Raw genomic sequence first — 10891 nt, forward strand, 5'->3', positions numbered from 1 at the left:
AACAGGTTGCTGAGGAGGGTCATCCGCAGCCATGCGGTCAGGAGATCCAGCGCAGAAGCTACAGGAGCTCATGGCCAGGCAGTTCAGAGTTCAGCAGCATCACGTCAGCTTTGGTACAGCCCAGAACCACGTCCCTGAGGACGCAGGGACAGAACAGATTAAATTAATCTAAGCCTGGACTGCTGCAGTCTTGCCTCTTCGTTTGCGGTGGGCTGGGCTGCCCGTGGCCTGCTGGGTGGCGGCATGTACTCCATTTACCTGAGTCCGCAGGGCCTTAACGACGATAAGGATTTGGGGAGTTCCACTGACGGGCTGTGCAGCGCTGGGTTGCAGCTGGGCCTCCCCTTGGGGGGTCTCCAGCCTGGTGAGGGTTTCTTAACGTTCCCCTCTCTTTCTCACCCGCAGAGCTCTGACAACATCCCTCCGGGCTACGAGCCCATTTCCTTGCTGGAAGCTCTGAACGGCCTTCGCTCTGTTTCCCCCTCCATCCCGTCAGCTCCTCTGTATGAAGAAATCAACTACTCTGGCGTGGTGGATGGCATGCCCCCTGCAAGCCGGCCGCTTGTTGGGATGGACAGAGCCATGGAGAGCAGCCACCAGAAGGGCAAGCGGAGCAAGTCTCCAGATAGGTCAGCATGGGGACGGAGGGGTCCACTCTTCTTGCAAGCCCTGACAGCTTGTGGCCACGCGTACTGGGAGCTGAGAGAGGGCTCTGGCACTGGCTGGTCCTATTGCTGGTGGCACTGCTACCTTGCGATGTCAGGAGGCCAGCAGGTGCTCACGGCAGTGAGAGAATTGGGGCGCCACCTCTGTGCTCAGCCTAAAGTCACCAGCTCGTGTCCCCTAAGGGTTGGCTTGGAGATGTCTTCCTTTCTAATGCAGTTGTTCCCTCAACTTGTGTTTGACATCGAAACCTTGCTGGATTTCAGCTTTCCGTGGAGTTCCCCAGGACCAAAAGAATGGGGGGAGAAGTGCCCTGAATTTCAGAGGACAAAATTCTGAGCTGAGATCCTTCAGTTGTTGTCTGAGGCCTCCTCTGTTGGCTTTGTGGTGGAGGATGTAGGTGTGGATCCTGCGGAGTGCCCCTTGCAGGGCCGTACAGAAAGCTGAGTCAAATGGGGTCAGGCTGTGTTCGTTGTGGCGCTCGTCGCTACGCTCCAGCTGCTCGCTGCTTTTTGCCACCTCCTCATCACCAGCAGGTCACTGCCTGCTGAGAAGCCCGCCCCAGGGCTTGGCAGGACCCCAGGGGGCTGAAGTTTGCAGCCTCGTCCTGACTAGGGTGAAAGGGAGGTAAGGACGTGATCTTCACAGATTGTCATGAGGAGAAGGAAAAGAGGCTGGAAGAAAGGAACCACGACTGCCTCCGTGTCACTTTGGTAGGACCTGGAGTCAGAGCTGTTCTGGAAGTGCTGTCGTACGTCCCGTGGTGCATAAGGAGCCTGCTGGGCACTGTTTTGAAGTGAGGCCTGTGTCTGCTCTGGGATTTTCCATTCCAAACTTTCCCCTAGGAAGGGAGCCCCGTAGTGGAGCTGCAGCCCTGAAGGCGTGGAGCAGCAGTGGCCCTGGGCCCCTTGCCTTCCACGAGAAGGCAGGATCTGTGCTAGCTGTGCTGTTACCCTAGCGGAGCTCTGCACCGCGCGGGTCTGTCCCGGGAGCGCTGCTGTTCTTCTCTGCTGTTCGTAGCTGATTTTGAGAGCCGTGGTGAGCTGAGCTCAGCAGCTTGAGCTCCTGCTCCTGCGTTGCCCTTACTGCTGGTGGGGGGTGTCCTGGGCAGGGGATGGGGCAGGGGTGGGGACAGCTTGAGCTGTCACCCCCGAACCTGCCAGGAGCACGGTGCTGGCAGCGCTGTGGCTCCTTGCAAGCGGCGTTTCTCTTGCTGCAGCACGCTGCGGTCTCCCTCGTCCCCGATCCACGAGGAGGATGAAGAGAAGCTCTCTGAGGACTCGGACTCACAGCCAGCGCTGGGCGGGGGCGAGCTGGTCCTGAGGGAGACCAGCTCCCCAGAAGTAAGTCTGAGCTCTTCTGGGAGCTGCTCTGAGCCAGAGCTGTCCCGTGGGGCTTCTGGGACACGAGGCGCCTCCTGAAGGGGGGTCACTTCCTCAGTGACAGGGTAAAGACAGGGGCATGAGCACAGGTAGCCCAGAGCCAACAGTCTGAGCCGCTTCCATTTACCTACAGGGCTCCCTGTCTAAGGACATAGCCTGTCCTAACGTGTCCTGGGAACCGGGAGGTGGGAGAGCCCCACTCGGCTGCAGACAGCGCGTGTTGGGGCTGACACTGGCCCAGCACCATCCTCGAGGAGCCCACCAGTGTTTAGGGCAGGGCTGGAAGCTGGGCTTTGTTCTTCCAGCACCCACGGGGCTCTTCTACTGCCATTGTAAAGCTGCCCATGGTGCTGCTGCACCCCTTGCTCCTCCCTGACGTAAGTCCCTGGCCTCGAGTACAGCTCTGCAGAAAGCTAGAGGAGGAGACAAGTGCAGCGAAGGCCGAAGTAACTCGTGCTGTTCCTTCTTACAGGGCGTGGCAGGGGAGGAGATCGAGGAGGCCTTGTCCCTGCAGCAGGGTGAGTGTACACTCGGCCCTGGGGGCCATCAGGCCTTGTTTTGGTGTACAGCTTTGCCGTGTTGTGAAGGAGACAGCTAGGCGCTGGACATACAAGTTCAGAACCATCTGGCTCCTGAAATCCATCGCTCTGAGCTGCTGTGTTTCACCAGAGACAGCCAGCAGGGCTTCTCCTGGGAAGCGGGGGAGAAACGCCAACAGCTCTCCCCAGTTTATTTGCCAAGCATCTCTTCTTGCTCTAAGTTCTGCACAAGTAGCTGTGTTCAGTTCAGCAGAGCTGGGCTCCTCCGCTCCTCAGTGGCCCTGCTCCCGTGCTCAGGCCTTGCCCAGGGATGGGGTGGGCGAGGCTTTGGGGCTGACAGGCAAAACCGCAGATCCTGGAGCCTGGTAGGGGTTCACCCCAGCTTGAAAGCCTGCAGCTGATGCCTCACGCAGCTGCTGCCCACCCTATTGAGTGCCACGTGTCACGCTGCACGGCAGGGGAGCAGTGCCCGGCTACGGACCCAGCTTCTCCCAGCACAGTGCTGGCTACAGCTGCTCGTGCCACGGGCTCACGCTGCTGAAGGGGGAGGTGGCTGCACGCGCCGCTGTGGTCCTGGTGAGGTCCTGGGTGCCTTTTGGGACATGGGCCTGCTTATGAAACACCGTGAGCTGGGCCAGTGTGACCAGCTGTGCCAAGCCCCCTTCCTCACACGGAGGGCGGCCTGTTCTGGAGCCCGTACTGATGGGCAGCGCTCTTGGCCGGTTCCAGGTAGCTGCCCTCCCTCTGTCGAAGACGTCCTGCAGGATGGCGGCTGTGGCGAGCACAGGAGCCTGACGCAGCCCGAGACCGACCCTCCGGTAGACGTCTACCTGCCAGGTAACGGCCGCGCTGCTGGGGGTGTGGGGGTGCTGCAGACCGGGGTGCGCTGCGCTTGCAGCTCCCGGCACTGAGGTGCCCGTGGAGGGGCTGTGGACTCGGTACCCGACCCCCTGGCACCTTCCCAGTGCTGCAGGCTCGCGTCCTTTGGGGCCTGGATGTGACGCCCAGGGGACACAGGATCAGTGTGTGGGGTCCCGCTTCCTAGCAGCGTGCAGAGCTAGCTGCTGCCCTCGGGGAGCTGCGGTGCGGGCGGCTAACTAACACAGGGGTACCTCGCCCCCTTCTCTCTCTTCCTCCCTCACCCTTTTGTCTCTGTCCTTCCCCCTTTTCTCCTCTCCGGGCTGCAAGCTGCTCGCTGGCGCCGGGGGCCCGTTTTCATGACAGCGGCCTCCTGTGCCTCCGGGAGGGACGCTCCGCACCCAGCCAGGACAAGTGCGGCGTGGGGTGAGCCCCGGGCGCCCGGGCCCCGAGCTCCCCGCGCCTGCTTCCCGGCGCCTGGCGCGGCCCCGAAGCACGCTGCTGCCCTCAGCTCGACGGAGGGGAGCCGACCTGGCCAGAGCCTGAGCTGGGGCGGCGGCCGCAGGCCCGGCCCCGTGCCATGGGGCTACCTGGGGGGGGGGGAGGGCCGGGGGGAGCCGTGCCGGGCCGGGGCGCCGCGCTGGGCCTCGCCCCCCGCCGTTGCAGCCCGCGTTCTCCCAGCACCGCGGTCCGCGCCGGGCACCTCTCTAACGCCTGCTTCCCTCTGTCCGCCTTCCTCCCTCCTGGCCTGGGCAGCGCTGGGTCCCGACTCCTGCTCTATCGGTATAGAGGAGTAACCCGCCGGTACGTCTCCTCCCCACTACGCGGCGCCGCGGGGCGGGGCGGGGCCGCGGGACCCCCCCCCCCCCCGGGCGGGCCGCCCCCTGCCCCGGGGCTCCCCGCCGGGCTCCCGCTGCCTCCGGGGCGCCCCCCGGCCCCGTCCCCGTCCCCTGCCTGCCCCGGGCCGGGTCCGGCCCTCGCCCTCCCCCCGCTGACCTCCCCCCTTCTCCCCCCTCAGGCTCGTCCGACTTCGCCCAGGCGCTCCCCGGCCGCGGCCCCGCGCAGCCCCTCCTGCTGGAGCCGACGCGGCTGCACCTGGAGGACGAGCGCAGCCGGCCCTGAGCGCCCCGCACCGGCACCGCCACCGGGACCCGAACGCCCCGGGCCGCGGGTGGGGGGGGGGGGGGGGGGGGCTCCGTGGCGGCGCGGGCGGGGCCGGGAGCTGCCGGGCCCCGCGGCACGGAAATAAAAGGGCGGGCACCGGCCGCTGGCCTCGCTGCGGGCTGCGGGGGGCGGGGCTGCGGGAGAGGGGCGGGGCTGCGGGAGAGGGGCGGGGCTGCGGGGGGGAGGGGCTTGGGGGAGGGAAGGGGCTAAGGGGGGCGGGGCCGAGGGGCGGGGCCCGGCTCAGGCGGAGGCCCCGCCCTCCCGCGGGCGCCCCGCCCCCTTCTCTCCCGCCGTGCTCTTCGGCGGCAGCGCGCCCCCCCCCCCCCACCCCCCCCCGCCGCGATCCCATCGGGGCCCGGGCGGCCGTTCCCTAATCTGGCGCGCGCCGCGGGCCGCGCCGCGCCTCCCCATTGGCCGTCCGCCGGCGGGCGGCGGGGGGCGGGCGCGGCGATTGGCGGGCGCGCGGCGGCGCCCGGCGGCCGTTGGTCCGGCCGGCGGCGGGCCCCGCCTCTCGGCGCCGCGGCGGCCGCGCGTGCGTGGTGCGCGGCGGCGGGGCGGGCGGCGAGGCGATGGCGGCCATGGGCGCGATGGCGGCCCTGGGGGCGCTGCCGGCGGGCGCGGGGGCGCTGCCGCCGCTGCCGACGCTGGGGGTGCCGGGCGTGCCCGAGCTGAAGCCGCTGACGCGCTACGAGGCGATGCGGCTGGGCCCGGGCTGGAGCCACTCGTGCCACGCCATGCTGTACGCGCCCAACCCGGGCATGCTCTTCGGCCGCATCCCGCTGCGCTACGCCGTGCTGGTGAGCGGCGGGCGGGGGGCGCGGGGCCGGGGGCACCGGGATGGGGCGCGGGGGCACCGGGATGGGGCGCGGGGGCACCGGGATGCGGGACGCGGCGGCGCGGGGCCGGGCCGGGCCCCCCCGCCGGGCCCGCGGGCCCCGGGCTCGCCCCGGGGGCGCCGCTCGCGGTCCCGATGCGCCGGTGCCGGTAGGGCCGGGCCCCGAGGCCCCCCCCCAGCCCCGCCGGGGCCCGCCGGGCCCCCCTAACCGCGCGGCTCTGTTGCAGATGCAGATGCGGTTTGACGGACTGCTGGGCTTCCCCGGGGGGTTCGTGGATCGCCGTTACTGGTCCCTGGAGGACGGTCTGAACCGGGTGCTGGGCTTGGGTTTGGGCTGCGTGCGCCTGACGGAGGCTGACTATCTGTGCTCGCACCTGACAGAGGGGCCACATCGCGTGGTGGCACACTTCTACGCCAGGCAGCTGACCCTGGAGGAGCTGCACACCATCGAGATCAGCGCCGTGCATTCCCGAGACCACGGGCTGGAGGTGGGGCGCGCAGGGAGGGGCGTGCGGGGCTCCGGGCGCCGGGGCCGGGGCACACAAAGCTCCCCGCAGGGCTGCCCTCTGCGGCGGCCGAGCGGCGGAACGCGCCGCGCGTAGAGCTGCCGGCGGCGAGCGCCGGGCACCGCCGCCTGGCGCCGCGCTAGGAGGTCCGGCTGCTCGCCGGGCGGCGCGAGGGGCTCCGGCTCCTGCCGTCCCCGGCGGCCGCCCTCGTAGCAAGGAGCCCCGCTGAGCCGCCCGGCGCCAGGACCCCCCGGGCGAGGCCCGTCCCGCATCTGGCGGGCGTCTCCCCCCGGGCTGAGTGACCTGGACCGGAATCGCGGCCCTCGGTGCGGTGATGGGTCGCTCTACCCTGAGTCCTCCCCGGGCGGCACGAGGACGGCGCAGGAAGCCGGCCCCCTCCTGGGTGGCGCGGTCACCCCGGGGTAGAGCGCAAGAGCGAGGGTCTCCCTGCGCGCCCGCCCGGCACGCGGCCGGCGTCAGCGGCCGTGGGAGCGGAGGCGGTTGGCCCCGGGTCGTGGCACGGTTGAGGAGGACGCGTGGGAGAGCGGTGGCATCCCCAGGCAGGGCAGAGCAGGGCGTGGACGGGAAAGAAGGGCCTCCCGGAGCAGCCTGGGCAGCAGGATCCCCCCGGGGGCAAGAAGGGGAACGGGGCCAGGGCTGGGCAGCGTGGGCTGGGCTGGGAGAGCAGGGGGCTGGGGGTGCGGGGAGAGGCAGCACAGGGGCTCCAGCAGGGCTGGGCGCAGGTGAGGGCAGGTGGTGGTGCTGGGGGATTTGCCACTGGGGCCGTGGGCTGGTGGGTCCTGGGGCGAGGGTGTGGGGCCGTGGGGGGGTCCCGCTCGCTCCCGCAGCGAGCAGAGGGCACCGCGGCCTCTGCTGAAACGCGCTCCGTGCTGTTGCAGGTGATGGGCATGGTTCGTGTCCCCCTCTACACCCAGAAGGACCGCATGGGTGGGCTGCCAAACTTCCTGGGCAACTCCTTTGTTGGAACTGCCAAATTCCAGCTGCTCTTTGCCCTGAAGATCTTGAACATGGTGCCGGAGGAGAAGCTGGCCGAGGCGGTGGCAGCCACGCAGAAGCCGAAGAAGCCGGCGATTGACCATGCAGCAGCGGCAACAGCTAAGGCAGCGAATGAGCTGGCGGGGCCTGCTAGAGCGGGCAACGAATTTCAAGATAGTGCCGAGAACCAGGCGGCTGCGCAGGCTGCGGCTGAGCTAGCGGAGCAGCCGGCGGCCGCGCCAGAGAGCCAGGCTGCGTTGGAGCAGCTGGCGGCTGCGCCCGTGGCCGAGGCCGTGGCGGCAGAGCAGCCGGTGCAGCCCAGGGCAGACGCTGCAGCAGAGCAGGCGGTGGCTGAGCCGATGGAGTGATGCTGCCGTGTTTGTGATTGATTAAAAGTGGGTGAGGAGACTAGAGACTTTCGTCTAACTTTCCAACCAGTCGCTGGCTGCAAATGCTGCCCACGTGATTCCACTGTCCAGCCAGGAGGGTTTGGATTTGTCTGAAGCAGGGGAAAGCTATGTATTTTTATGGCCATTAAACTCTAGCGAGCTTCCCAGATCAATCTGCACAGCCCCCTGCAGAGAGTTCATGTGCTTACGTGAAGGTGCTGAAGCCTTAGAATTATGCTTTGATTTCAGGGACACACTGCTGCATTCAGGTCCCAGTTTCATTTTTAAGGAACAAACCTTATTATTTCGAAATGCCCTTTGTTGACTTGGACATAGCTGTGTTTTGCAGTGGACACAGCTGAGGAACAAGGCTGCTGGCCGAGCACCTCTGCCAGTGGTGGAAGGGCTCCACTCGGCCAGCGGCAGCGACGCCGGGCTCCCGCTCGGAGTGCCAGTGTATGCAGCGACTTGCAGTGAATTCCCTCTGGGGCATGGGGACGTACTCGTGTGGGTTTCTATCTGGAGATCTGTGGGAGCAGGAAAGTGGAATAAATGGCTTTGCTGAACGCTTCGCAGTCGGGGACCGTTCTTGGCTGCCAGCGCAAAGCACCAGGGGGTTTCCGCACGGCCGCTGTGCTGCCGTCCCTGCAGGCGTCCTCGTGCCCGGAGAGCAGCCGGCAAAGCACCTAAGTCGGGTGCCCGGGGGGGCCTCGGCGCGTGGGGCCAGGACAGCTCGTGGGGCAAAGGGGCTGCAGGACTTGGGGCAGCGCAGGGGGCTGCAGCTCCGTTCAGCTTTCGCTGTTAGGTTACTCCAAAATGGGCCGTGCACCAGGCTGAAGCCAGCTGCCCCACTTGGGGTGCCGAAGCGCCTCCGGGGCCCCGGCTGCGCACGTCACGAGCGTGGTGGGCGTTCGTCTGGGCTGCAGCCGGCCCTTGGGCAGCAGCAGGAACCCCGGGGGCACCGATGCTGCGGTGGCTGCGGGGCTGCAGCGCAAGGCCCCGCTGGCTGAGGCAGGGGCAGCCATTTCGGCCCAGCCCTGCTAACGCCCTCCACCCACCCCGCAGCCCCGTTGCAACACAGCAGGCGAGCAGGGCCGCGGCGCTGCGTGGTCCCGACCTGTGGAGCAGGATCTGCGCCGCAACCGCTGCTGAGTCAGCTCAGCCCTGGGTGAGAGCCGCGCTGCCCCAGGCAGGAGGGAGGCAGCTGCCTCCACCAGCAGCCGTTCCCCCGCCAGGCGGAGCAGGCAGAGGGGCTGCTGCGTCCTCCCAGGGCTGTGGTGGGAGCACCCGGCTTGCCCCAGGCCTGAGCTGTGCTCGACCAGCCCTGGGGACGGTCCCAGCAGCACCCAGTAAGGCCCCGCTCGGGTGCTCACCGGCCCCTGGCCTGGCAGTGCCCTGCCGGAGGCGTCCCACAGCCCGGGTGAAGGGGGCGTGCGGTCACCTCGCCTCGGCCGAGCACAGGGTCGGGGACGGGGCCTGAGCAGCCGAGGAGAGGCAGGCACCTGCATAAAGTGACAAACAACTCGCAAAAGAGGTTTGGTTTAATTGAAGACATTTAGAGAGAGGCTGACAGTGGCAGCACGGTGCTCTTCAATAAATAACGGGCTGTGAGGCGGGGATGTGACTGACACCTCAGGACAGGGTGACAGGGGAACAACAGACACAGACCAGTCACAGGTCCCCGGGGGATGTGCTCAAGGGCAGCAGAGGAGTGAGGGTGTGTGGGGGCAGGATACAATGGGGTGGGGGGAACGCCAGTCCCAGGCCCCCAGGAGCGATGCAGAGATTTGTTCTGGGACAGAGAAAGCAAGTGCCAAAGAGCCAGGAGCTTCAGTTGCTAAATAAACCCATACAAACCAATAGAAACGTTTAGGTAAATAAGAAGAAAAAAAAAAAAAAAAAGAAAGTGGTGACCCAAATGAGGGTTCCAGGGTGCTTCGGGCCCCCCCCTGCAGCGAGGGACTGTGGGGGCCCGTCCCCCCACTCCCCCGCCAACGGGAGGCGGACAGAGCAAGGAGCGGTGGCTGCGGTGGGGACAGTGGGGACGGCCAAAGCCCCCCCCAGCCGGCGCCTCGGCAAAGCCAAGGCGGTGCCAGCTCCCCGCAGGCTCAGGGCTGGGGAACCCGGGCGAGGCACCCGCGGGGGCTGCGCCGTCTCGGAGCCCTGGCGCAAGGGGCTGGGGGCAGCAGCCTCCGCTGGGGCCCAGACCTGGGGCAAAGGGTGCTGGCGTGCGCCGGAGGGCTGCGTGCGGAGAGCCCGGCCCCCGGGACGTGGGGAGGGTGCCTGTGCTCCTGCCACCCACCCCCGTGAGCTGGGGACAGCGGGCACGGGGCCGCAGGACCCTGCCGAGCGCACAGCCAGGCCAGGGGCACACCGGGAGCCCCCTGCCCGCTGTGGTGCAGGAGCAGCTCAGGTGAGCTGGCGGCGGCGCAGCGGTGCCCCGTCCCGCGAGGCAGAGCCACCGCGCTGCGGGCTGTGCCGGGCTCGGTTCCTGCACCACTGCAGCGCACACGGAACGGCCGCACGGCCCCCAGGCCGTCACGTTGTGTGCCCCAGCTCTGGGGCAGCTCCCCTCCCTGCCGCAGCCAGAAGCCTCAGGAGATGCACCACAGCTGAAGCCCCGAGCCCCAGCCCGGCTCGTCCTGCAGCTCCCTGCCCCAGTGCTGTTTCTACATTTTTTTTTTCCCTACGTATGCCACAAAATCAAGCCCCTCCAGCCCCGCACTGCCTGCTGCGTTTCACCCAGCGCAGCCTGACCTCACAGCACTGCCTGCATCGCTGAACTGAAGCGGAAGGAGGCGTACAGGTTGAGAGGGGCCTCAGGAGTGCGTTGGCTCTACAGCCTCAGCGCAAGGCCACTGACAAGCTCAGAGCAGGGTCTCACTGCTGGAAGGGCCCCACAGACGGAGGGTCTCCACGCTGCACTGTCCTCACACCACCGTTCCTCTCCTATCAGCCTCTCATTGAGCCAAACCTAGTCTAGCCCCGGCAGAGCAACCAGCTCCTCCCCACAGCACAGCCTTCTACTTCCCCAAAATGCCGTAGTTGTAGGCCGTGGGGCCTGAAAAACGCTTCCTGCAGCCAGGGCTGGCAGGACAGCAGGCGAGCTGTGCCCAGCGGGGCTTTCCGTGTGGGGGCTTCGGGCTGAGGCAGAGCCCAGAGCAGCGCTGGCAGCAGCGCTCAGCGCTGAGCTGCTCCCGGCCTCCTGCAGGAACCTCCTCCAGGAACCACCTGCAGCAAGCTCCCCTCCTGCACCTTTTTACTATTTAACTCCCATCTTAGGGCGTTACGAACACCAAACTGCCTCTGTACATCATGTGGCCTGCAAGACCTTACCGCTTTCTCTCCTCCTAGGTCTAACACTGCCCCAGATCGCGGCTCAGCCCCACTCCCTGCCTGCACACTCGGACTGCTGCAGCTCACGCTGCCTTTGCTTAAGCCCCAGTTTCAAAATTGGCATGCAAGAGGGGCGGGAGGAAGGCGGTGCTGAGCAGGGAAAGAGCCTCAGGCAGGGAAGGGGCGCAGGTACCCCGGCACCTCGGACACGGACGCTGGCTCA

General features: G+C 67.3%; 2 protein-coding genes across 7 annotated transcripts in view; both read left to right on the forward strand.

Annotated features, from left to right (window-relative positions):
- Window positions 1-4707, forward strand: part of MGRN1 (mahogunin ring finger 1) — a 56816-nt gene extending 52109 nt beyond the window's left edge. For 2 of the 4 annotated variants that reach the window (XM_040575323.1, XM_040575325.1), the window contains 6 exons: window positions 406-629; window positions 1883-2006; window positions 2518-2563; window positions 3314-3421; window positions 4199-4246; window positions 4461-4707. In XM_040575323.1, coding sequence (XP_040431257.1) covers window positions 406-629; window positions 1883-2006; window positions 2518-2563; window positions 3314-3421; window positions 4199-4239 — 543 coding nt within the window. In that variant the 3' untranslated portion in view covers window positions 4240-4246; window positions 4461-4707. The remainder of the gene's footprint in view (window positions 1-405; window positions 630-1882; window positions 2007-2517; window positions 2564-3313; window positions 3422-4198; window positions 4247-4460) is intronic. The other 2 variants (XM_040575324.1, XM_040575322.1) reach the window with 1 other exon arrangement.
- Window positions 4708-5148: 441 nt separating this feature from the next.
- NUDT16L1 (nudix hydrolase 16 like 1) lies at window positions 5149-7898 on the forward strand. 3 transcript variants are annotated; one of them, XM_040575327.1, is made up of 4 exons: window positions 5149-5403; window positions 5669-5744; window positions 5823-5929; window positions 6847-7898. In XM_040575327.1, exons 1-4 carry the CDS (start codon window positions 5176-5178, stop codon window positions 7309-7311), a joined length of 876 nt encoding a protein of 291 aa, XP_040431261.1. In that variant the 5' UTR covers window positions 5149-5175; the 3' UTR covers window positions 7312-7898. The 3 variants fall into 3 exon arrangements, with proteins under 3 accessions (XP_040431261.1, XP_040431260.1, XP_040431262.1); XM_040575326.1 differs by having other exon boundaries at window positions 5669-5929; XM_040575328.1 differs by lacking the exons at window positions 5669-5744; window positions 5823-5929.
- The last annotated feature ends 2993 nt before the right edge of the window (window positions 7899-10891 follow it).

The sequence above is a fragment of the Cygnus olor genome, chromosome 15, assembly GCF_009769625.2.
Source record: "Cygnus olor isolate bCygOlo1 chromosome 15, bCygOlo1.pri.v2, whole genome shotgun sequence".
Lineage (NCBI taxonomy): Eukaryota > Metazoa > Chordata > Aves > Anseriformes > Anatidae > Cygnus > Cygnus olor.